A 25,862-nucleotide genomic window follows, 5' to 3' on the forward strand; every position below is an offset into this window, starting at 1 on the left:
CCAGGACGCTGTGTGACTCCCAGCGGGCAGTTTCACCCCTTGGGACTTGAGCCCTGGAACCGACAGCACTCTCTTAGTCTGCTATGTAGGGGCATGAAAGCAACCTGCGTGGTATCTGAGTCCGCTGACACGGTTTACAGGGTTCCTTCCACCTCGCAAGTTACCCGTCCCCCCCTCCCCCAAGATCTGCTGCGGCCGAGGCCCGAAGGTGGGATCAGCACGAGCTGCGGAATGAAAGATGGTAAAGGAATCTGAGTCCGACAGAGAGAGGCAGCCCCCGTGTTTGACCTTGGCTCTCTCCCTCTGCGCCACTCTCCCTACAGAAGAAGAGGGCAGGCATTTTGGTTAAATTCCCAAAACTGTAGGGCAGAAAAGCCTCCTTTGGGGGTGAGCCCTTTGTGGATGCCGGCATGGGGTGGGTTTTCTGCAGCTTCCAGCCACTCCCTGTGGGGATGGGCTAAGCCCCAGGTGAGGCTGAGCGTCCCAGGGACATCGGAAGCTGTGCCCTGCTAAGCTGGAGTCCTTTCTGCCTCTCCTGTGTCCCTGCCGGGATTCTTGAAGCTACAAGATGCTCTTTGCACAATAAATAAATAAAGACAAATAAAGGAGGACAGAAAACCCAGCCCGGCTTTCTGCAAACGAGACTTGGAGACAAAAACAGGGTTTGAACCTCGCTGCTGGGGTTTCCACGGTGGCTCCACTCTGCCGCCCTTCCCATTGGCTAGCCGGCCTGCTCTGGCCTTAGCAACAGAGGCTCGGATACCCGGCTCTCTCCTGGTTGGCCAGGCGGTGCTGCGGCGCCATGGCAACAGAGGCAGGGGGACCAGTCTCTGCAGGATGGCTTGAGTCACTGTCTACCTGAGCTCGGCTGGGATCCAGAAGGCGGCTCGAAGAAGGTGGCAGAGGGAACAGGTAGCCCCCACCTAAGCTCAGAATCAGGTGGGGGAGGCTCCTCCCCCGCTGCCTGGTTGGTGGGGGTAGTGGGGGAAGGGGAGGCTTGGTACACTGATGGCTCTATCCTGTATCTGCCAGCCTCTTCCCAGGCCTTCTCTTGTCTCTGTCTCCTGTAGAGGAAAAACCACACCTCCGGCAATGCCAGGGGTTAATTCACTTACTCAGAGTTATGCAAGTTGCAAGCCAGGATCTGATTCCACATTATACTGCCTGACTTAAAGACTTCATTCACTGGGGTCCTTGCTCGAGGATCCAGGGGTCCTTTCCTTTTTTTAAAAAAAAATTTTAATTAATTTATTTGAAAGGCAGAGCTACAGAGAGGCAATGGCAGAGGCACAGAGAGAGAGGTCTTCCATCTGCTGGTTCACTCTCCAAATGGCCACCATAATGGCTGAAGCTGGACTGATCTGAAGCCAGGAGCCAAGAGCTTCTTCCAGGTCTCCCACATGCGTGCACTTGGGCCATCCTCCACTGCTTTCCCAGGTGCATTAGCAGGGAGCTGGATCAGAAGTGGAGCAGCCGGGAGGGGAACTGGCACCCACATGGGGTGCCGGCACTGCAGGCGGCAGCTTTACCTGCTATGCCATAGCACTGGCCCCTCCTTCCATTTTTAATGGCTACCCCAACCCCCACTCCCACCATTCTGTTGGTCTAGCAGTGAATGCTTTTCAAAAAAGCTCCGTCAATATCATTGGATCATCTCAACAACCCTGTGAGTTTGGTGAGTCAAGGATGGGTGGGCCCACTCTATAGATGAGAACACCAGAGTGCACAGGGGGCAAGTGGGTGGTTCCTGGGGCACACAGCACAGCAGTGCCACAGCTAGACCTCCAACTCAGGCCTCCGGCATCCTCTCCAGGGCTCTGCTTCCAAACCACGGCTGTGTGCGCACCAGGGGGCCGCCAGGAGCACTGGGGGCTGCTTGGAGGGGGTCTGCCCCTCAGTTAAGAAACAGTGCCAGTTACACTCAGGCTCCCTAGTGCGGCCCAGGGGTTCCACACCATGACCCTGGCGTGGCCCCAGTCTCCAGGGAGGGCCCATGCTCAATTATAAATGTTGCTCTCTCTCTCCCTCCCTCATGCTCATAAGCTTAACCACAATCTGGTTTTTAAGATGTACTTATTTATTTATTTGAAAGCAAAGAGAGAGAGAGAGAGAGAATGACCTTTCATCCACTATGCACTCCCCAGGTGCCTGCAGCAGCCAGGGCTGGGCCAGGTCAAAGTCAGGAGCAATGAATTCAATCAGGGTCTCCCACATGGGCAACAGGGACCTGAGTACTTGAGCCATCACCTGCTGCCTTCCAAGGTGAGCATTAGGAGGAAGCTGGAGCGGGAGATGGAGCCGAGAGTTGAACCAGGTGCTCTGTGATGGATGCATGTGTCCCGGGCAGCCAAACACCCAGCGCTCACAGTCGTTTTAACACTGCTTCTGTGTGCTTGCGGCTGTGTTGAATATGCACCACCTCGCTGAATTCTCATCACCACTTGAGGAGTCAGGTCCTTGCTGTCCATTTATGCTCATAGCTGCAGAAACAGGTGCTCAGGAAGGTTAAGCGGCATGCCCAAGGTCGCACAGCAGCAAAGCCCGAATTCCAGCACGAGGCCGCCTGACTTCAAACCACAGCGATGCTCTCTCTGCTCCCGGGCGACTCAAAGAGGCTCTGAGAGCTGATCGCTCAGGTGCTGGGGAGAGGGCAGGGAACAAATCATTATGGTTCCTGCTCTCATGACAGCTGGAGCTTAGTGGAAGAGATGGACAGGAAGTCCACAAGTGGAGACAGCATGAGTCCAAATGGACAAGGATAATGGGTGGGCAGTGGCTGGAGGGGAGGTGGGGGGTGCGGCAGAGGAGGTTGTGTTACCCAGGATGGTCGCGACAGGCATTTCTGGAGAGGATGACTCAGCAGACACCCCAATGGGGAGGAGGCGGTCTTGTCAGTTGTCCGTGGCCAGAGCTGATGCTGTGACACCGGCGTGTTCAGTTTGAGTCCCAGTTGTTCCCCTTCTGATCCAGCTCCGTGCTGCTGAACCCGGGAAAGCAGTAGATGAGAGAGAGAGAGATCTTCCATCTACGGGTTCACTCCCCCAAATGGCCACAACAACCAGGGCTGGGCCAGGCTGAAGTCAGAAGCCAAGAGCTCCATCCAGGTCTCTCCAGCATGGGTGGCAGGAGACCCAAGCACTTGAACCATCATCTTCTGCTTTCCCAGGCACATAAACAGGAAGCTGCACTGGAAGTGGAGCAACCCAGGGCTCCAGCTGGCACTTGGAGATGAGATGCCGGCACTGCAAGCGACGCTGAACCTGCTGTGCCGTAATTCCAGCCTCTCTGGGGCATTCTTTTGCCAAAACATCATTTACCATTCATCCAAATTTCATTTTTTAATGAGGCCTACTGCATTGTCCCAGACGATCCTATGTGTGTGCTCACAGAAGAGTTTGAAGCAGGGAGACCACTTGGGCAGATGAACATTTTGGGAAGCCCTCAGGAGCGGTGGGAAAATGGACCGGAAGGAGACCAGGAGGAGGCCGGGGGTGCGGTTCCTGCTATCGCGCAGGCCAGGGAGCAGATGAGGCTTCCCCACTGGGCTGTGGGGGCATCTTATGTCTGCCGACTCTTCTGCCTCCTCCACTGGGCAGGTGGCCTTGGAGAGACGCCTCAGCTGATGAAGTCCCCGGGGACCGCACACCAGGTGAGACCCCAGCTCTGCCATGTGAGCCCGTGGGCTGCACTGCTTCCTCCCAGACCCTCAGTGTTGTCTTCCGTCCAACAAGGCAGTCAGACAATCAAAGAGCAGGTGCAGAGGCTCTCTCTGCTTCGGCCATCCCGCGGCTCTCCACCCAGCTTCTCTCTCTCTCTCTCTCTCTCTCTCTCTCTCTCTCTCTCATCTCTCACTATGGTGACAAGTCCACATCTGAGATGCGGGGCTCAAGTGTCACCGTCCTGTGTGTCCTGATGTCGTGTTTCCTTCCACTGTCACTGTGGCCGATGATCAGTGCATGATGGACACCACCCATTGCCTCTCTCCGGCCTCACCTCCCATGCCTGGCTTTTACGAGAAGGATCTTGGTGTTTGGTGCTGGCCTACTACCCAGCAGCAGTTCCATAGCAAGGCACTGCCTTCATTTTTTTTTAAAGATGTATTTATTTGAAAGTCAGAGTTACACAGAGAGAGAAGGAGAGGCAGAGGGAGAGAGAGAGAGAGAGAGAGAGCGAGCTTCCATCTGCTGGCTCACTCCCCAATTGGCCACAATGGCCAGAGCTGCACCAATCCGAAGCCAGGAGCCAGGAGCTGCTTCTGGGTCTCCCATGAAGATGCAGGGGCCCAAGGACTTGGGCCATCTTCCACTGCTTTCCTAGGCCATAGCAGAGAGCTGGATCAGAAGGGGAGCAGCCGGGACTCGAACTGGTGCCCAGATGGGATGCCGGCACTGCAGGCAGCGGCTTTACCCACTACGCCACAGCACCAGCCCCTGTCCTCAATTCGTAGACAAGAAAACTGAGGCTCCGGGGCTCCAGGTAACTGCCCCGGTCACACAGCAGATCTGGCTGGTGCCAGTGCTCTGCCCTCCCGCTGTCTCCAGGAAATGTCCCCCCTTCCCGAGAGCCCCCTAATCCCCCATTCATTTAGCACTTGGGCTCGGTCAGCAGAGTCCTTGTCCCACCACGGGCGCACACTGTCCCTGCTCTTTCTGAGTTAAGCCGGGGACTAACATGGGTTGGCATAAATAATCTGCCTGGGGGCTTTAGTTCACGAAGCCCTTTCCCATCCGTGCCCGCCCCACGACCCCGTGGGGACTCCGCACAGCCCCTTCCAGCTCGTGGAGCCTGGAGTTCTGCCGCAGTAAGGGCCGCATTAAATATTAACGGGGCAGCTCCTGGCCCCTGGTGCGCTGACGTCAATTCCTGGGCTGCGGCGGCAGCTGCCTTCCCAAGGTGAAGCGGTGACCGGAATTCAGCAGGCTCTGGGTTGCCTGTCGGGCCTCGGAGAAGATGCTGCTAATGTAAGGTGTGGCAGGAATCCAACAGCTTTTCTCTGATCGCCTCGGCTCCTGCAGGGCTGGGGTAGCATCCTGATGCCGGTGTAATGCAACCAGGCACTGGGCAAATGTGCACCTGCTGTCTTCCAAGCACAGTGCTAGGCTCTGGGGATATGGCTGTGAGGATGATGGGGCCTCGTGGGCTCCCTGCTGGTGGAGGAGAGGAGACGCCCAGTGTCATAGGCCAGGAGAGGCGTCCATGCCAGCCTGGGGCCCAGGGACCCTTGCTTTTTGTTTTCCTTAGAGATTTACTCATTTATTTGAAAGGGAGAGAGAGAGAGAGAGAGAGAGAGAGAGAGAGAGAGAGAGAATCTTCTATCTGCTGGTTCACTTCCCAAATGACCACTGTGGCTGGGGCTGGGCCAGGCCAAAGCCAGGAGCCTAGGAACTCCATCTGGGTCTCTGATGTGAGTACTTGAGCCATCTTCTGCTGTTTTCCCAGGCGCATGAGCAGGGAGCTAACTCGGAAGTGGAGCAGCCGGGACTCGAACTGGTGTCACTCATGCAGAGGGGTGCAAGGGTGGGGTGTCTGTAACAGAGGATGTAATTGGATTCAATTCTGCATTCATGCAGTGCTGCTGGGTTAAGGAGCTTCAGCCAGGGCTTCCATGGACTCAGGCTGTGAACGAAACGCAGGCCCTGTGCTCAGGTGTTTCCGTTCTACCAGGGGCGTGTCAGTTTCCTAAGGAGGTGGTTCAAGCGACCAAGTGCGAAACCTACAGTCAACAAGAGACCTGGGTTCAAATCCTGCCCAGACTGTGGGTTGACGGACATCTCTCCGAGCTTCAGTCTGCCTGTTTCGTGGGTAGAAGGGCAATGGTTGTCATGAGGATTAGGGGAGATCACGTATGACATCAAGCCACGTGCTTGTCACCCAGTAGCTGTCCAGTGAGCACCGATCGTAGCCAAGTCGTTCAGTGCAGGTGGCAGATACCAGAATCACAGTGTGAGTGGGTGGAAGGCGAGAGTATTTTTTGCCGAAGAAACCAGGGAGGCTCTTTAGAGGAGGTAAGAATTATTCTGGATGTTAAAGGACTGAAGCAGCAGAGAACGGGGCGGGCGCTTGGCACAGGGGTTAAGATGGCGCATGAGCAGGGAGCTGCTGCCTGGGATGCCGGCATCTCCAGTCCTGGCACTGCTTCAGATTCCATTTCCCGCCGATGTGCACCCTGGGAGGCGGATGGTAACAGCCCAGGTCACTGGGTCCCTGCCACCCACACGGATGGAATTCCAGACTCCTGGATTCAGCTTGGCCCAGCTGCTGCAGGCATTTGGGGAGTGGGACTAGCAGATGGAAGATCTCTCTTTCTACACTTGATCTTAGCCAAAAGGCCGAGAAGCGATCTCTCTCTCTCTCTCTCTCTCTCTCTCTCGCCCTCTTTCCCCCCCTTTCAAATAAAAAGAAATGAACTGAAGGAAAAAGCAGCAGAGAATGAGGTGGAGGGGTGGGAAAGAACTGTCTAGAAACTCTTGGGCAGGGTCCTGGAACCTGGCGGACGTAGGCTATCCAGGGAGTGGGTGATGACCTTGGCGAGATGGGCCGGGTCATGTTGGGAAGGCCAGGTGGAGCGGTTTCTGTCTTGAGGGCAGCTCAGCGCTGTGGGGAGATGAGCCCGCTGGAGTCAGCCCTCTCCTGCAGCTTTGCTCCTCTTTGCTTCCTGAGCCGGGGACGGGAAGAAGACAGAAGGCAGTGGCAATCTGCTTGCCTCCTACTAATATTCTGGGGAGGAAGAGATGATTTTAGCACAGTTGCCTGGGCGCGAACCGTGGTGCCTGCTCCGCATCCGTCTCCCTCCCTTCCCAGGGTTCGGTTCAGGCAGCAGTGAATCGATGACAGGCTCACAGCTCTGCAACCAAAACAGTGTTCTCCGGTTCTCAGAAGGTTGCGGTTGGCAGCGGGAGGGGTGGTGAGGAAGGAGGGGTCTGGAACTGGCTCCTGCTCCTACTCTCTGTGCCGGAGCTAAGCAAGACAGCTCACTGCCCTGGGCCTTGTTTTCTTTATCTGTGAGCTTGAACAACAAAAACAACCTCAGGGGCAGCGGGACAGCAGCAATAACTATATTTTAATATACAATTTATTTACTTATTTATGTATTTGAAAGGCAGAGAGAGAGAGAGATGGTTGCAATGGCTGGGGCTGGTCCAGGCTGAAGCCGGGAGCCAGAAGCTTCGTCTTCTGCTGCTTTCCCAGGTGCACATGCAGGGAGCTGGATCGGAAGCAGAGCAGCCTGGACTTGAACTGGAGTTCTGATGTGGGACGCTGATGATGCAGGTGGCAGAGTAGCTCGCTGTGCCACAATGTGGGCCCCAGGAGGAATAGCTTCTAATGTTCTATAGCACAGCAGGGTAACTGTGGTGACCACAATTAATCAAATATCTCCGAACAGCAAGTGGAGAGAACTTTGAATGCTTCCAATGCAAAGAAATGGTCAGTGTGTGAGATGATACCTATGCCAGTTCCCTGGATGCGGTCACTGTGTCTGTGGAATGCAGTGTGGTCATTGTGTCCATGGAATGCAGTGTCATACTGTGCCCTGTGAATATGTACCAGGGAACTTCAACAAGTTATGGAAATGAACTGAAAACATATTCTGGTGCAAAAAGAGTTGAAATCCATGCATACTTTTCTCATGATACACATTTTCCATGAACTTTTGGACGACCCCCCTCCATGCCAAAATTTTTTGCACCAAAATAAGCCTATATTTCAATGCCAGTTTCTATGAACTTTTTGTACAATTACTATTCTGTCCATTTAAAATCAATTACAGGGGCCAAGAATGGTGCGGTGGGATGAGCCACTGCTTGGGATGCCCATATCCCACATTGGGGTGTAGGCCAGGAGTCCTGGCTCCTCTGTGTTCAATCCAGCTTCCTGTGACTGCACCCTGGGAGGCAGCAGGCGATGGATCAAGTACTTGGGTCCCTGCCACCCACATGGGAGGCCTGAATGGAGTTCTGGGCTCCTGGCTTTGGCCTGGCCCAGCCTGGGCTGTCGTGGGCATTTGGTGAACCAGCAGATGAAAGATCTCTCTCTCTCTCTCTCTCTCTCTCTCTCTCACACACACACATACACACACACATGACCTGCCTTTCAAGTAGATGATGGGGGCCAGCACTGTGGCGTAGTGGGTAAAGCTGCCACCTGCAAAACCAGCATTCCATATGGGCACCAGTTTGAGTCCTGGCCACGCCACTCTCTGCTGTGGCCTGGGAAAGCAGTGGAGAATGGCTAAAGTGCTTGGGCCCCTGCACCCTCATGGGAGACCCAGAGGAAGCTCCTGGCTCCTGGCTTCAGATCAGCCCAGCTCCAGCCATTGCAGCCATTTGTGGAGTGAACCAGTGGATGGAAGATCTCTCTCTCTCTCTGTCTTTCCCTCTCTGTCTATAACTCTACCTTTCAAATAAATCAATAATCTTAAAAAAATTTATATTTGAGGAAAAAAAGTAGATGAAAATAAACATTTATAAACTAAGGGCCAGTGCTGTAGCATAGTAAGTTAAGCCTCCGCCTGTGGTGCTGGCATCCCATATGGGTGCCAGTTCATGTCCTGGCTGCTCCTCTTCCGATCCGGCTCTCTGCTATGGCCTGGGAAAGCAGTGGAAGATGGCCCAAGTCCTTGGGCCCCTGCACCCATGTGGGAGACCTGGAAGAAGCCCCTGGCTCCTGGCCTCAGATTGGTGCAGCTTCGGCCATTGCGGCCATTTGGGAGGTGAACCAGTAGATGGAAGACCTTTCTGGCTCCCTGTTTGTAACTCTACCTCTCAAATAAATAAAAAATATTTTTAAAAATAATGTATAAAAATAAATTACGCACACACACACACACACACTTTAACAGTAATAATAGGGAACGGGTATTTAGCCTAGCAGTTAAGATACCAAACACCCACGTTAGAGTGCCTGGGTTTGGTGCCCAGCTCCACTCCAGATTCCAGCTTCCTGCTAGTGCATGCTGGGAGGCAGTGGATGATGTTAGCCTGGGTGCTTCGGTTCCTCCCACCCATGTGAGAGACCTTGATTGAATTCTTGGCTCCTGGCTCCAGCCCCGGCCGGGCCTTAGCCATTGTAGGCATTTGGGGAGTAAACCAGTGGATGGGAGCGCTTTTTCTTTGTGCCTCCTAAAAAGAAATAAAATAAAATACTGACCTCTGCTTACCTGGCTGGGAGTGTCCTGGCTCTTGCCGCCCCACGGCGGGCTATGGGGTCGGAGTTGGTGTCCTTTTTCATTTCCTGTATTGATGTGGTCCAAATGCTTGGCTTCTGAACCATCCGTTTCTCCTATTGAGCTGTGAGGCCGCTGTTTGCTGACCTTGCCCTGGTAAGACACTGTTCACCTTGAAAGCTGGAAAAACAGAAGATGCTTGCCGTCCACCCACCAGCACAGCCTTCCATTCTACAGATAGGAAACCCCAAGGCTCGGAGGTGAAGGCGTGGCATCCTCAGGCCCTGCTCCAGCTTTGCTCAACCGCAGCAGCCCCTCCCCAGGTGGGAACTGTGCAGAGCCTCGAGGCCATTCATTATCCAGAGGGTCCACGCCAAAGGATCTCGAAAATTCTCTGAGAAACGCAAACTCCCAGGCCATCTGCAGAACTGAAGCAAAAGCCTTTTTTTCCTCTGGATTTTAACTGCGATTGCAAAAGTAACATCTTTGCCTTCTCCCCCAGAGCCGGGCTCCTCTGAGCAAGCACCGGGGAGGTGGGTGCTGCGAATGGGCTGTGAGCGCCACCAGCTCACAGATTGCCGCTACGAGGACATTTGGGCGCTTCTTAGTGCCAGAAGCTGCCTTGGGTGGCGGTCTGCTTTCAGGACTAGCTTTGGAAGAGCCCTGGATGCTCCTGAAATGAACTCAGGCTAGTCCTAGAGATGGCGGGTATGGTGGGAGGGACAGGATTTGGTACAGAAGGACACCGCGGTCAAGGCACATAGCAGGAAATAGATGTGCGTGGAGGAGGCTTTGAGTGGCTGCAAGCATCTGACACTTCATTTTTTTTTCTTTTATTTTAAGATTTATTTATTTATTTATTTGAAAGAGTTATGCAGAGAGAGAGGGAGAGGTCTTCCATCTGCTGATTCACTCCCCAGTTGGCCACAATGGCTGGAGCTGTGCCATTGTGACAGGCAGAGTTAGACAGTGAGAGAGAGAGACAGAGAGAAAGGTCTTCCTTCCATTGGTTCACCCCCTAAATGGCTGCTACGCCAATCCGAAGCCAGGAGCCAGGAGCCAGGAGCCAGGAGCTTCCTCTGGGTCTCCAATGAGGGTGCAGGGGCCCAAGGACTTTGGCCATCTTCTACTGCTTTCCCAGGCCATAGCAGAGAACTGGATCAGAAGTGGAGCAGCCGGGACTCAAACCCATATGGGATGCCGGCACTGCAGGCGGCTTTACCAGCTATGCTACAGTGCTGGCCCCCAGCATCTGACACTTCTAGCTCTCAGTTTCTCCATCTGTGTCACAGAGACGGCAACCTTCACCCAGAGGAGGACTCGTGAGATGACAGCCGAGGATAAAGTGTTGATGCTCAAGCCAGGCAGAGGGAATGCAATTAACAAGCAAGAACTGCTGTGGATGCTGCTGTTGGTGGTGTTATTATGGTCGACTGGGGATCATCTTGCCAGTGGTCACCTGGGCAGTAGGTAGCCTGGAGTGCCCCGGAGGAACAAACAAACAAACAAAAAATCAGCAAGCGACGCCAATTTGTGTGCAGGTGGCTCCTCCAGCGCGCTGGGGTAACCATGGCAACGGTGTGAACGCCATCACTCGGGGACAAAACCAGGTCTTTGTCAGATGTCCCTCGGTGTCCAGACTTCTCAGGAAGCTCCGAGTGTTCCAGAATAACTGAGAAGAAAAAAATAAAATATAAAATCGGGACTGGCTTTTCTGGGTCATCTGTTCACTGGGCTCCGCAGGAGAGCTCTGGGAATGCTTTGGAAATCAGCCTCGCCCGGCGGTTACCGTCGGCTCAGGGCGGGATGAAGGAAGAAGGGCTTATCATGCTCATCTCCCTGCGATGGCTGGTGCGCTCCGTATGCATACATGTGCTTGCTGTTCCCCTCAGCCATCCTAGCCAACACGTGTGCTTAGACCCTTACTGCAGGTACCTCACCCCAGAGACTGCGGCTGGTACGTGAGCACAGCAGGATTGGAACCCAAGTCTAGAAGCATGTTCTTTCTTCTTGTTCTGCAACACACAGGTCTTCAGAAAGCCCGGTGAGGGATGTGGTTTGCGTGGGTCCTGGAGTGGAGGCCTCGTACCAGGTGAAGATGCAGACCTGGCCCCTGTGCTGGGGAGCTGCTCTGAGCCCTGGGACAGCGGTGTGAGTCGCTGGCTTCCTTCACCTCGTTCAGGACTCTTTGGAGTTGTTCAAAGGCTGTGTTGATTGATGGGGACGTAGAGCCCTGGGAGTAGGTGACCTGTGTCCCAGGTGGATGTCCTGGAATTTGTTTATGAGGCTTTGAGGAGTTGGCAGCTCTCTTCTGAGGGCAAAGAAGATGGGTGCTGGTCGGAGGGTGGGGGGTACAAGGTGAGAAGCTGTGTGGCTGTGTGTGTGTGTGACATTGATTTATTTGAAAGAGAGTGAGAGAGAGAAAGAGGGAGAGAGAGAGAGGGAGAGAGAGAGAGATGAGAGGGAGTGAGAGAAGGAGATCGTCCATCTGCTGGTTTACTCCCCAAATGCCCACAACAACTCCATCCACGTCTCCCGAGTAGATGGCACAAATCCAATACTTGGACCATCATTTGCTGCCTCCAGGCGCATTAGCAGGGGGCTGGTTCGGAAGTGGAGGTGGAACTGGATCCCAGGCGCTCTGATATGGTACATGGTGTCCGGCCCTGAAGGAACAGCATCACCTGGAGCCCTTCCCAAGCATGGGGCTCTCAGCCTGGCAGTCTGATGGACCAGCATTTGAATCCCGGTTCTTCCATTCCCTGCTGTGTAACTTTGCTCAGGCCATGGAACATTTCTGAGTGTGGGCCCTCCTCTGTAAAATGGGACGGGAAGTTGTGCACACCTTCAGAGGTATTTTGAAGGGGCAAAAAAGAAAAAAAAAATAGAAGCAGATCCATCTCTGCAGAGCACCTTACTCAGCGCTGGAGACATGGCAGATGGTCCCTTTCCTTCATGAACGAGCGAGGGTGGGGCTGCCCAGAGTAAGGCAGAGTGAGGAGAGGGCCTTGAACTTGAACAGAGGAGCCCTGGCACTTCTAGGGGAGGAGGGGGCTAGAAGACAAGCTCACACAGGAGACGGACAGATGAGGAGCAGCTGGAGCAGCAGGTGGGAGACAGGAGAGTACCAGGCGCAGGGCACTCAAGAGGCCCAGGGAGCTGTAGACCATGTCACATCGTTGGATTTGACAACAAGCAGGCTCCCAGTTCTGGGAGCTGGCAAATCTTAAAGGCATGGCGCTGACCCCTACTCGGCATCTGGCGAGGACTCTCTCATTGCACCATCCCATGACAGAAGGCGGAAGAACCAAAAAAGGGCCCTAAGTGAGTTCCTTCCAGTCCCTTTCTAATCAGCAGTAAGCTTCAGCCTCGCGACATAAATACCTCCTACTAGGTCCTACCTCCCTAGACGGTGGCATCGGGGATTAAGCTTCTAAGCTTTTTGGGGGAGTCACAAACCATAGCACAGTCAATGTCAATTATTATTTTTTTAAAGATTTTATTTATTCACTTGACAGGTTATAGACAGTGAGGGAGAGATAGAGAGAGAGGTCTTCTATCCACTGGTTCACTTTCCAAATGGCCGCAACGGCTGGAATTGGGAAGCCAGGAGCCAGAGCCTCCTCCAGGTCTCCCACACAGGTGCAGGGGCCCAAGGACTTGGGCCATTCTCCACTGCTTTCCCAGGCCATACCAGAGAGCTGGATCAGAAGAGGAGCAGCCAAGACTAGAACCAGTGCCCATATAGGATGCTGGTGCCACAGGCAGAGGATTAACCTACTGCACCACAGCGCCGGCCCCAACGTCAATTATTTAGAATGCTCCAGCTCTATCTAACTTTCCCTGTTTTGAAATGAACCGCAATGCAACTTGACCAGAAGAACTGGAATGAACCGAGAAAGTCTCCTCCACCCAGGATTGGCCCTCCTCTCACTTCTCAAGGAACCCTATCCTCTCGGATGATTAATTACTATTCATCACGCTTGTTAAAGATATTCCCCAGGAGCAGAGATCAGCCTGGCTCGTTAACCTCGATTCCAGCGGCAAAAGTGACTCTTCAAAGCATGGTGAAGTTTGGCGTGAGAACTTTTTCCCAGCCTGCCTCTCAGAGCTTGCTTCCCGGGTACCAAGGTCCCCTCATGGGCAGGCAGAGAGAGGCCTGGAGGCAGAGAGCTGGTGTGGAAGCCCCAGCTCAGCTCACTGACTGCACACAGTGGGCCCAGCCGCTCCTCCTTAGAACTCAGGACAAGGGGGTTGGGCCGTGGTGAAGCGGAAGGTCTCATCAGCTACGCCTTTCCAAGGTGCCGACTTCTAGTCTGTAATTCTTTGAGCAGCTCTTCAAGCCCAGTTTTCATGTCTTTGCCTGACTTTCTTCTCCTTCAAGAGCCAGCTTACATGCTCTTAAAAAAAAAATGTTTTCCCCCATTTTATTTGAAAGGTAAGTAGAGATATCGTCCATCCACTGGTTCACTCCTCCAATGCTCACAACAGTCAGGGCTGGGCCAAGCCAAAACCAGGAGCCCAGAACTCCATCCGCACCTCCCCTCGGCGGCAGGGGAACAATTACTGAAGCCATGTCCGCTGCCTCCCCGGGTGCACATTAGCAGGAAGCTGGACCGAGGACCACAGCCGAGATTCGAACTCAGGCTGGGCCCCAGGCTGCTCTGTTGCTGCTTGGATCTCTGCTGTTCCGGGCAGGGACGCGTACTCTGTGCAGGGAATAGAGTTGGGTGCCCAGCCTCTCCCCCAGGTCCTGTGCTGTCCTTTGTTGCACGTCCCTAAGGTCCTGGCTGTATCACTTCGCGGCTCTGTAACCTCCCGCAAGCCGCCCACCCGGCTTTGCCTCTGGTTACGGGGCGACCAGCTGCGTCCACTCCCTGGAGTGAGGATTACATGGGGCCCTGCCTATAAAGGCCCAGCTCCGGGTCGCCTGCTTCCCAGCCAGCAGGTGTCCCTGAGCGCCACTGTCCGAGGCGCCACCCGCCCCCCCGGACCTCCTCGTGGACGCCACAGTCGGCCCCAAGACCACTTCTCGGGGTGGGTGGGAGCCCAGTGGGTGTGCAGGGGCGGGAACGGGGCTGCCCCGGAGGCCAGACCCGACCGGGCGCGGTCCCGCGGCCAGAACAGACTCCGGCCAGCGCGGGCGGGTCCGACCCGGCCCTCAGGACGCGCGGCCTCCCGGCCTCTCCCCAAAAGCGAATTTGTGTGCTTTTTGTGGGGTGGGGTGGAGGGCTCCTCTCAAGCCAGATCCCTAGCGTGGACTCCGGGACGCTATCCAGGACTCAGCCGCCATCACAGCGCCCCCTCCTCAAGCTCTGCAGTCCCCACCCCGGCTCTCCTCCCCTCACCTCCCACCTCCACCTCTGCGGCGGTAAAATGCAGCACTCACACGGCGCCTGCGCGGCTCCCGGGCGGGGCGGCGGCGGCGGCTATTTATAGTAGGTGACGTCACCTTGAAATAGACCGTTAGGGCCGGCCTGCCCTTCCCCCCCCCCCACTCCCGCCGCCCGGCGCGGCGGCTCCCAGTGCGCAGGCGTCGCCCCGTCCTCCCCTCCCCCGCTCCCCCCCGCGCGGCTGCCTCTCCTCCCTCAGCGGCGTCCTCGGCGAGAGCCAGAGCGCGCGGGGCGAGCCAGCGAGAGGGCGCGAGCCGCGGCGCTGCCTGCAGCCTCGGGCCGGCCGGCGAGCCAGTGCGCGTGCGCGGCGGGCTTCCGCGGAGACCGGGCAGCGGACGGGCGGGCGAGCGAGCGAGCCGTGTGGGGCGCGAGGCGAGGCCGAGCCGCGAGCGACATGGGGGACCGTGAGCAGCTGCTGCAGCGGGCGCGGCTGGCCGAGCAGGCGGAGCGCTACGACGATATGGCCTCCGCCATGAAGGCGGTGAGCGCGCCGGGAGCCCGCGCGTGGCCGGCCGGGGGGCCCGGCGTGGAGGAGGCGGGATGGGGCGGCGGGCGCTGGGTCCCGCTCCGGGCGACCCTGCTGGGCGCGGCCGCCCGCCCGCCATTTCCTGACACCGGGCTCTGGGTGGGGTGGGGTGGGGTGGGGTCCCCGGGGAGGGAGCCGCTCAGGGTCGCGAAGGCAGGGGGACCGGGCGGGCGGGCGGGGGTCGCTGCATCCTCAGCCGTGAGGGAAACGGGAGGGAGCCGCAGCCCTTCTAGACGCTTCTACGGGATCTGGGGGCTCACACCTCCTTCCCGCCTTTCTCCAAGGCCCTCACTTGTTTCCAAAAAAAAAAAAAAAAACCAAAAAAACCACCTAGAGAGTGGGGCCCTGCCCTGGGTTTCTCAGCCACGATCTGAAACCTGTGCAATCCGAAATTCCTTTCGGCTCTGCGTGCCTGGATCGTTCTTTGCCTACCTTCGCACGCCCGGGGTCTGGCTTTGTGTGCGAAGACCCCCCTCCCTGCATTCCAGGCGGGTGGACGCGGGCTCGGGGTGGAGGGTGGGGAGCGGGGCGGGGGGAGGCCGTGGCGCCCCAGGTTGGGTGTCGCGCCCTCTGCCTGGAGGCTGAGCCTGCTTGCAGGCAGGGGACAGGCACCCGTGTGCCTTTTGCTTCCCCGAGGCCATCACAGGTCCCCATTCTGCAGCTCCATTTCCGGGGAAGGAGTGGTGGCCGGCCACACCCTAGCACATACCGTGGATTTAGACACCACCTGCGGTTCTGAGACTCCCGAGTTCCGGTTACCAGCTCGCTGTCCCTGGCGCTTCGTGTTATCTTACATTGTCTCCAAATGAACGCTGCTTCTCCCTGGCTCAAGGTCACACGGCCAGGAGAGCTGCGTGCTGGGTTCATCCAGCGTACGACCTGGGAGGAGCCTCCTTGAACTCCACGATCTTGATACCTCCCAAAGAGTCAGAAATTCTGGGGCTGAGACTCCGAAAAAATGCATCTTAGCCAGCTTGGTAGGCAGGCTTTAGTTGGCTTAAGCTGGATGGGAGCGCCTGTGTCGTTTTGCTGGCTTTTGGAAGAGATTTCTTAAAAAAAAAAAAAGGCAAATTTATAAGCTCCCCAATATTTTAGAATCATTGAATAAGCTCATTTTAAGGCTTTTGATAATAGCGGGTGACATAGGTAGCTGAGACCAGTATTTCGGATTTTCCAAGTGAGAAAGACAAGTAGGTGAGTTACCCTTCTATGATGTCCTTGTCACTGTCACGCGTTTAGCTGCATGGGTTGGGAAGCCCGCAGCCCACAACGCATTGGTGCATTGGTGAACCTGTATGCTATTGTGCTGAGCTAGGAGCCCTTCATGCAAACAAGGGAACCGCCTAGATGGGGGCGGGGGGGGGGGAGTCTGATCTTAAATTCTGGGGGCTTTTAAAAAAAATGAATCTAAAGTACAGCGTTCGCAAATCTTACAGAAACGATAGTGACTATGAGAGCATGTCCATGAAGGGACCCGAAAGCTTGATTTTGGGTGTGAGGGGCTGTAATTCTGCCTCTGTTCCTGCATCAAGTCACATTTAGAGGGGCTGGTTCTCCGCTCTGCCTGCCTGCTACTGGGGTTAATGCTGCCCGGGGCCTTTGCTCGCCTTGTGAGCGGCAGTATTAGGAGTCCTTTGGGAAATGGAGATTTGGGAAGAAGGGATGGGGCCTGAAGGTGAATTGAGGTTAAGGAAAAAACAGCTAAAAGGTACATTCTGGGAACCTGAGGCAGCCTGCGTTGGGAAATAGGAAAGAAGGGGGAGAGGTGTTCTCAGAACAAAATTGAGTTTTGAGTAAGAGAAAAAAATTGGCCTCCTGATCTAGATAAGCAGGCTTGAAAAATGCTTTCCTGCTGCAGCTGCCACTGCTTCTATGGCCGTGGCTGGAGGCGTTAAGATAGGGTTTTGCAAATAATGGACCCTTGAGCATGTCAGGAATCCGTGATGCCCATCTCTGAAATGATGGGTGGGTTGGAAAAGCCATCCAGCCTGGAGAATTCCACCAAGCTGCAATTATGTCATCTCGGAATTGTGATAAACTGTTCCCTCAGGTGACTCCTGTGAAAGAACTTTTTTTTTTTTTTTTGTCAATTTGCCTTGTGAAAAAAAATTTTTATCTCGTTAATGGAACATCAGAAAGGATTTGGCAGGGTCCTTGGAGAGCACTTTCTTGTTTTCTATTGTTAAATTGTAGGTTGGATTCTTAATGTTGTTGGGGCCATCGGTCCCCATATTATTAGCATAGCCCTTAACCAGGGCTTGTGCAGAGTGACTTGGCAGGAAGCACCTGGGTTTATGCGGGCTTTCGTCAGGGAGGTGGAAGGGCAGGTAAGTGGACTAGAGAGGATGGAGCGGAACACCGGAGCCAGGGGGAGCCGCCCATGGCTCCTCTGACCTTGAAACTTGCGTCTCCGGGCATCAAGTAGAAAACCTGGTCATGGTGTTACTGACAAGTCTGTTTCAGTCTAACTTGTTCTGTCTCCTTCCTAATTGAAACGGTCGCTTGGTAATACTGCCTGCCTGTAACGACTGATCCTTGTTCTACCAGCGTCATCTGGAGATACAGCGTGGGTAAGCTGTAAGAAGAATGCATACTGGAATCAACGGGGTGGCCTCAGATCGGCTCCGAATTAGAATTCTCTGCCTCACCTCTTAATTTGAAGAGGTCAGGAAATACATCGGGGGTGAAGCATAAAGAAGCATCTTCATTCAAGCTGTCCTCACACCTAGTGGCTTCATTATCCCGAGATTCTAGAACTTTCTAGAACCCACCCTTTCTGTGTAAGGCATAGGAAGACCTTAACGTTTCAATTGCCCTAGTCTCTTTTATGTTAAACACGTGGTAGCTGTGAAGTTGTAGAAGTGATCTGAACACTGATTGGAGGAACCAGAAGAGGCAGCTCTGGCTGACTTGGAACATTTAGAGCAAACTTGAGTGCAGGGAACACAAGTGCAGTTTAAGGAAACAGGAGCCGGAGAGGAAGAGGCGCTTGGCCCAGCCGGTGGCAAAAGGCTCTGATTGCAACAGCTGTGAAGTCGTGGGAAGTGAGGAGACGAGCAGGTGGCGTGTAAATGGAGAGCATGACTGAGGGGCCCCGGGGAGAGGTGATCCCTGTGGCAGACAGTAACAAAGATGACGAGGTGTACCCAGGCTGGGGCTAGGGTGGGATGACTATTTGAGATGCCTAAAAAGTAGGGAGCTCTTTTTCTTACAGTGGTCAATGGCAGTAAATACTGGCTGAGGAAGGAAGAAGCCCTGGATTATTGTACTAGTCTGAATTACAAGGTACTGCAGGGGGCTAATACAGCTTTGCCGTCCTGAACGGTGGCCTCCATCTGGTTTGGGTTCCTGAGTTATGCCCACAGGAGTTTATTCCACGGTTAAGGATCCCAGTGCTCCCTTAAACCCAGAATGTGCTTGCTCATCTTTGGGATTTTATGCACAGACTGGGCCAGAAATAGTATGGTTTGGGAAAGGGGTACCCCAAATAGACCATGTGTCCCATCCAGCAAGTGTGTGGGATTTTCCATCTAAGTTCTCAGTAAGTAATCACCATTATTCCCTGTGGACATTCTCATTCAGTCTAACAGCTCTGGCTAGGTAGTGTTATTAACGCCATTTTATAAGTGAGACTTAAAGATTTTCTCACGATTGAATAAAAGCTGCTAAGTTGTCAAGCCGGGGCTTGAACTCTCAATTTGGCCACTATGTGAGAAGTCCCTGTGGCATGCAGTCAGGTTCCAAGCGCTTGCACAAAGTGGACCTACTAAAGTCCTCTCACCTATTGGATGCAAGTCATTTTAGCCAAGTTTGATTAGAAACAACCTACTGTTTATGGTTCTTTGTATGGCAGAGAAGTGGAAGAGGGAAAGTCATAAACCTAGATTTTGCTTGTTCTGAAGGCCGGCGTTTGTTAGCTCAGAGAGCCAAGTACTGGATTTGAGTTCCTGCTATGAATTAAGAAATGCAGGTTTATTTGGGTATTTCAAAAAAGTTCCTGGAAACCTGCACTATGATAAACTGCATGGATGCCTACATTGTGTTTTGCACCAAAATAAGGTTACCTTTTTAATTCCATCTCCCATGAACTTTCCGAGCTGCAATTTTTTCCCCCTTATCCTTGGCACCACTATGTCTCTATTACCTTTAGTGTGCAAGTCTCGTAGGCCCACAGATTTGAGTTGCTGAAAGACGTGCCCTGTTGTCCAGGTGGAGGCAGACCGCCTTGTGCTCTCTGCTGCCGTGGCATTCCCTCTGCAGTGCTGGGTGTGGGCACTTCCTGTGGCCCGGAACCTGGCTCAGCTTTTGAAGCTTTAAATCCTGCTGGCTCCAGGGGACAGTAGCATGTGCTAAAGCTATTCAGATGGGGCTGTATGTAATCCCTGCCAATCCCTGTGAAAATGTTGGGTGATGTCACAGGCAGGGCTTTTTTGTTTGATTAATATCAGCTTAGAATGAATATGGATTACCAAAAGTTGGTCCGTTCTGGGCTAGCATTTCAGCCTATCTGGCGGCCTGATAGCACTGTGGCCTCCCCCTGAGGCTAGGTAGGGTAGGTCTCAGCCTTTCCCAGCAGTAGGGCGTGGTCGCGTGGTCTCAGGCTGGGTAGTCTGCCATCTTGGGGCTGAGGCGGGATCCTCACTTCCTGTGTGTCATCTTGGGAAAGGGTCAGCCACAACTTGGATTCCTCTAGCTTTTTCTCGCTCTCAAACATTCAGGGCTCTGCCAGGGGGAGGAGGTTTTATGATGTGGTTATGTTTATCCAGTTGTTCATGAGAGTCATTTCCCTGTGTTATAAACTCCTATCAAAGGCAGGCCGGTTGGTGGTTTGTGGGTGTGAGCAGCTCTGGCAGGACCAGGCAGCGGCCGCGTGCGTGTAGGTGTGTGTAGCCAAGAAGGATGGGGGCTCTCAGGAGTGACTTCACCCCTGCCCTTGACAGTGCGCCTGGCAGCTCGGGGGCATTTTGTGTGCTCAGTATTACTTTTGATGCCGGATTTTTCCCAGATTAAGAACTTTGAATTTTCCTAAATAGTCCCTGTGCTATTTTTGGCAGTGGTTCTATTTTTACTCACAAACACATAGTTTATTGCCTTGTGGGTAGTGGGAGGAGGCCCCTAGGGATTTTTGAGTAAGCAAATGGTGTCATAGGAAGATAAAGAATTAGCAGGCTGGGTTGTTTGTGACTTTTGAGTAATGATGAAGAGAAAAATGGGTGAAGTGAGTGCCCTGGGCTTGGGAGTTGGTGTGGCCCAAGGCTGTGGTAAGGACATCAGTAGTGTGGCTGGCAGGAAGTCCAGTCCCTCAGGGAGGGGCTCACCAATCGAAGGTCTTCTAGAACCGTGTGAGTAGGGTGGGAGGTGGGCAGGAGATCAGGAAGGCAGAGGCTGTGAGCAGGTGTAGGGGCATCCCCTTGAAGCGGGGTCGCAGCCATTTGAAAACTATGCCTAGAGCGGCTGTGCTGGAGGCGAGACGTGTAACTCCAGGGTTGGAACGGAAGGAAGGTTGAGAACAGTAGTCGAGGCCTCTTGTATGTGGAATTCTGTGTGTGGTCTTTGCTTCTTGTCCCTAGCTGGCTCCTTTGGAAGCCTACGACGGTAGAGATGCCGGAACGCTCCTCTCGGTGTTTGCTGCACAGCCTGCTCCCTTCCGTGGCCCTGCGGCGGCCCCCGGGGTCTGCCTGATCTCCGCATGGGCTCTGCTGGCCCTTGCAGTTTGGTAGTTGAAGTGTTGGGGACCGGTGCTAACATAGATGCAAGTTACTGCCGTGAAATGTCACCAGGCAAGACTGGTTGCAGTTTTTTGCCAGTAGACCGTCTGATTTCAATTTGGGGAAAGTGCAGTTTTCTTTAGTTGTCTGATCAAGTAGTAGGCTGCATTCCATTAGCTTCCTGTTAACCGAGTTATAACCAGGGGTATTTAAAAAAAAAAAAAGATTCTATTTAAACGTACCCAGTTACTCCCCAGCTGGGCTCTGGCTGGGGTCCTGAGGCGCGGTGTTTGCTTGCTGGGTTCTGTTAGTCACCCTCAGCTGATGCTGATAGTGATTCATTCAGACTGGCTGGCAACCAGCTGATTGTTACATAAACACCAACACGCCTAGTCAATGATTTTTCTCGAGAAGGTGTCATAAATACTGCCCAGTAGCCTTTTTTGGCAGTTTATTCCCGATGGAGAAGACTGTGCTCGTACGGCCAAAGGGACGCCCACACTTAGGTTACTAGGGTCACTGATGTCTTACCACACCTCTTAATGGCACTCAGGAAAGATGGGATCGGACAGAGCTGGGGCCGAGGGAGGCCTCGGAGAGCCGTTGAGCTGATCCTGTGTGCTTTAGTTTCTCGTGTGAGGTCACAGCCTGCTCCCACTGAGTTGCAGATGCCCGGGGCTTGAGTGAGGACCCTGCTGCTTGTGCAGGTGCTGAGTGAAGTTGAAATGCTGCTCGGGCGTGCTCAGCGTTGATAGCACGCTGGACGTTGCCTCGATGCATCTTTGCAGTAGTCTATCAGAAGCAGCTTTGTTAGTCACGGGCTGAAGCGGCCTGTGACTCCTTATGAGTGTCATTTATATCTTAATGTCAAGTGGCCGTAATTGGATTTAATTACTGCAAGATCTAAGGAGTTCTGTAAATTCTGTCCTTGCCTCGTGTTTTGTTTTACTGAGAAAAGTGAGTCACTCTAGGGAGGGCAAGCATCCTGAGACTTGTCAGAGCATTTGGGATGGAACTTTCAGATAGAAGGGTTGCTTTTTAAAAGACTAAATCATTCAGTAATCTGCAAAGCTTCTTTGTAGTTCCAGTAAGCAAATATAAGTATGATTGTTTAAAGGCACCTACTGGAGAAGTCTGGGGAGGTTCCAGGTCTTTAACTGGGTTTGGAGGAAGCATGGATTGTGAATTGGTGGACAGGACATTTCTCTGGGCTGGGGCAGGTGTCAGTGAGAGAACATGGAGACTAACGCGTGTGTGAGGGCTGAGGCTCCCAGGCTTGAGTGGAGGGGAGGCGGCCCCCCAGGGGAATGGGCACAGCAGTTTCTGGCTAAAGACTGCCACCAAGGAAGGAAGGGGGTTGGTCAGTTGGACTAGGCAAAGGAAGAGAGAGAATCATGGGTTAAGAATTTGCAAAAAAGCGTAGGGATCCTGCGGCAGGGAAAGAGGGGAATTAGAAGAGGCAGTTATTTTATTTTGGCTGAGGCTTGGGGACGGGAGAGACTTCCAGGCACTGCTTGCTTTACTTTGTAAGGACTGACACAAATTTTCTGATTTTTACATAAAATAATTTTTTTGACAGAGTTAGACAGTGAGAGACAGAGAGAAAGGTCTTCCTTTTCCGTTGGTTCGCCCCCCAGGTGGCCGCTATGGCTGGCGCTGCCCCGATCCTAAGCCAGGAGCCAGGTGCTTCCTCCTGGTCTCCCATGCGGGTGCAGGGCCTAAGCACTTGGGCCATCCTCCACTGCACTCCCGGGCCACAGCAGAGAGCTGGATTGGAAGAGGAGCAACCAGGACAGAATTTAGCGCCCCAGCTGGGACTAGAACTCGGGGTACCAGCGCCACAGGTGGAGGATTAGCCAAGTGAGCTGCGGCACCGGCCAATAATAATGTTTGTTACTTAATGTTCTTGAAGTGCTAATTCTCAAATAAATCATTGCATAAAACTTGATTCTCCACTGCTCCATTTTCTCAGTCCATTTTAAGCATGTGTCTCTGCATGCACTTGGATAACTTTCTCCATTGAACTTGGTTTCCCTTGCATTTGTGGACGTCCTGTCATTACGATTTTGTAATACTTTTTAGAAATATATTTATTTAGGCCGGCGCCGCGGCTCACTAGGCTAATCCTCCGCCTTGCAGCGCCGGCACACCGGGTTCTAGTCCCGGTCGGGGCGCCAGATTCTGTCCCGGTTGCCCCTCTTCCAGGCCAGCTCTCTGCTGTGGCCAGGGAGTGCAGTGGAGGATGGCCCAAGTGCTTGGGCCCTGCACCCCATGGGAGACCAGGAGAAGCACCTGGCTCCTGGCTTCGGATCAGCGAGGTGCGCCAGCCGCAGCGCGGCAGCCATTGGAGGGTGAACCAACGGCAAAGAAGACCTTTCTCTCTGTCTCTCTCACTGTCCACTCTGCCTGTCAAAAAAAAAAATATATATATATATATATTTATTTGAAAGAGAGGGGGGAGACAGACGTCTTCCATCCGCTGGTTCACTCCCCAGATGACTGCAGTGGCCAGTGCTAGACCAGGCTGAAGTGGGTCTTTAGCTGGGTCTCCCAAGAGCATGGCAGGAACCCAGACACTTGGGCAGTCTTAACAGGGAGCTCGACAGGAAGTGGAGCAGCCAGGATCCAAACCAGTGATCCATGACCGGCTCACTCGGAGTTGACGGCATAGAGCTCTGAGGGAGATTCCGGCTCGTCAGATGTAACTCTTCCACCTTGGGGCCCGGTCAGGGTGAAGCTAGCTGCTGGGTAGCTTTGCTTCCTTTCAGCAGAGGCTGAGGGCGTTTTATTGTCACTAACACATCGGTCTTTTTTAATGCGTATCTGACCTGTGATTGTACCTGTGCAAAGAGTAGAGCTGGAAGTAGAATCTGAAACACACTCCCTGTCCCATCTCTGAACACCTGTTCAGGGGATCCTGGTCTTCCATATCTTGCCGAGGAGCTGAAGCTCAGGCGTTTCTTTGCCATCGCTGTGGACCAAGCATCCTGCAGCCATTCTGTGGTCACCCGTATGCCTGTTCCTCCACCAGGATGAATGCAACATCTTAGAAGCCCTCAGCTGTGAACTTCTCGGGGTCTATCACATGGTGCTTTAAGAATATTCATCTCTTCTGTCGGCCTGCAGTCTCCCTTCATCTGGGGTCCATTGGTCTTGTCCAGGATCGGCTTTTATTCCCCTGTCTGTAACCCTGTTCCTGAGCGGGAGTGTTGGTGGCGTTCAAGGAGAGTGTCTCCCAGGGGTTTGAGAGTCAGTTCTCAGTGTTTACCTTCAATGTTTTGCAGGTGACCGAGCTGAATGAACCCCTCTCCAATGAAGATCGAAACCTCCTGTCCGTGGCCTACAAGAACGTGGTTGGTGCCAGGCGATCCTCTTGGCGGGTCATCAGCAGCATTGAGCAGAAAACCATGGCGGATGGAAATGAAAAGAAGCTGGAGAAAGTGAAAGCCTACCGGGAGAAGATCGAGAAGGAGCTGGAGACCGTCTGCAACGATGTCCTGGCTCTGCTCGACAAGTTCCTCATCAAGAACTGCAATGATTTCCAGTATGAGAGCAAGGTGTTTTACCTGAAAATGAAGGGCGATTACTACCGCTACCTGGCCGAGGTGGCTTCCGGGGAGAAGAAGAACAGCGTGGTCGAAGCATCTGAGGCCGCCTACAAGGAAGCCTTTGAGATCAGCAAAGAGCACATGCAGCCGACGCACCCCATCCGGCTGGGCCTGGCCCTCAACTTCTCGGTGTTCTACTACGAGATCCAGAATGCTCCGGAGCAGGCCTGCCTCTTAGCCAAACAAGCCTTTGATGACGCCATAGCTGAGCTGGACACGCTAAACGAGGATTCCTATAAGGACTCCACGCTCATCATGCAGTTGCTGCGAGACAACCTCACCCTCTGGACGAGCGACCAGCAGGATGAAGACGCCGGAGAAGGCAACTGAAGCTCCTTCGGGTCCCCTGGCCCACCCTTCACCCACCACCCTCATCATCACCGATTCTTCCTTGCCACAATCACTAAGTATCTAGTGCTAAACCTATGTGTATTGGCAGCACAGCTACTCCGGGCTGCTCTCCTGTCCCTTGGGAAGCAGCTGCAGCTAAATCTTCATGGGCATTGCTGGACTGATGGTTACTTTGAGCCCACAGGAGCTCCCTTGTTGAGTTGTGCAGAGAAGTGAGTTCTGAATGGGGCATTTTACTATGCCTGTAGATCTGTGGGAAATTCAGGCAAAGTAATGGGGGCGTTTAGAAAGGAGAATTAGCCAACACGGGCTACAGTGGATATTTAAAACAAGCTGATAGTGTTTTGTTAAGCAGTACATCTTGTGCATGCAAAAATGAATTCACCCCTCCCACTTCTTTCCTCAGCTAATGGGAAACTGTTAAGGGAAGCTGATACAGAAAGACAACTTGCTCCTTCCCGTCAGCTTTATGATAAACTGTTTAACGTGAGGTTTCAGTAGCGCCTTGTTTTGCCTCTTTAAATTATGACGTGCACAAACCCTTCTTTTCAATGCAATGCATCTAAAGTTTTGATACGTGTAACTTTTTTTTCTTTTTTTGGTTGCGATTGTTTAAGAATCATGGATTTATTTTTTTGTAACTCTTTGGCTATTGTCCTTGTGTATTCTGACCGCGCCATGTGTGTCAGCCCACTGTCAATCAAGATGGGTGATTATGAAATGCCAGACTTCTAAAATAAATGTTTGGAATCCAATGGGTAAATAATAAATGCTGCTTTGGGGATATTGTCCACGTGTATGGTCTTGATTTTGCCCTCTTCCAGGAGCTGTTGAACCGGTTGTCACTTTGAAGCCCTGTGTAGGTCTCAAACATGCAGGCTTTTGTAGTACAGTACCCACGTTTTCCTGCCCTGTGAGCCTGTGACGTGTTTTGCAGCACACGTGTGAGACTCGGGGATTTTCAGCAGTTTCCTGTGAACCCAGCTGATAATCACTCTTCCCCGTAACTGATTTCTTGGAAGTGAGCCCAGCTTTCTTCCATAGTATAGCACCTCTGAAATGTTGTGGCCTGTGTGTAACTTGGAAAGGGGTTTAATGCCCTCCGGGGTGTTG

At 53.4% G+C, this 25,862-nt stretch overlaps 1 protein-coding gene and 2 long non-coding RNA genes across 5 annotated transcripts; 2 read left to right on the top strand and 1 right to left on the bottom strand.

The window, feature by feature from the left end:
• Positions 1–1,258: 1,258 nt before the first annotated feature.
• Positions 1,259–10,590, top strand: LOC127484739 (uncharacterized). 2 transcript variants are annotated; one of them, XR_016227358.1, is made up of 4 exons: positions 1,259–1,675; positions 2,145–2,262; positions 3,167–3,649; positions 10,456–10,590. It is a non-coding gene; the product is annotated as an uncharacterized LOC127484739 (long non-coding RNA). The 2 variants fall into 2 exon arrangements; XR_007911942.3 differs by having other exon boundaries at positions 3,597–3,649.
• On the bottom strand, positions 9,985–15,919 carry LOC138847383 (uncharacterized). The gene is made up of 2 exons (XR_011385161.2): positions 15,792–15,919; positions 9,985–10,835 (listed from the first exon to the last, which is right to left on the bottom strand). It is a non-coding gene; the product is annotated as an uncharacterized LOC138847383 (long non-coding RNA).
• On the top strand, positions 14,951–25,533 carry YWHAH (tyrosine 3-monooxygenase/tryptophan 5-monooxygenase activation protein eta). Of its 2 annotated transcripts, none has more exon segments than NM_001171356.1 (2): positions 14,951–15,037; positions 24,075–24,728. In NM_001171356.1, coding segments are annotated over 2 exon segments (741 nt in total).
• The last annotated feature ends 329 nt before the right edge of the window (positions 25,534–25,862 follow it).

The sequence above is a fragment of the Oryctolagus cuniculus genome, chromosome 21 (genome assembly GCF_051225735.1).
Source record: "Oryctolagus cuniculus isolate XC-2025 breed Fujian yellow rabbit chromosome 21, ASM5122573v1, whole genome shotgun sequence".
Classification (NCBI taxonomy): Eukaryota; Metazoa; Chordata; class Mammalia; order Lagomorpha; family Leporidae; genus Oryctolagus; species Oryctolagus cuniculus.

Bases quoted from the DNA above. Each gene is read 5' to 3' on its own strand.
- YWHAH (XM_089322859.1), top strand. From the start codon at position 24,198: ATGGCGGATGGAAATGAAAAGAAGCTGGAGAAAGTGAAAGCCTACCGG.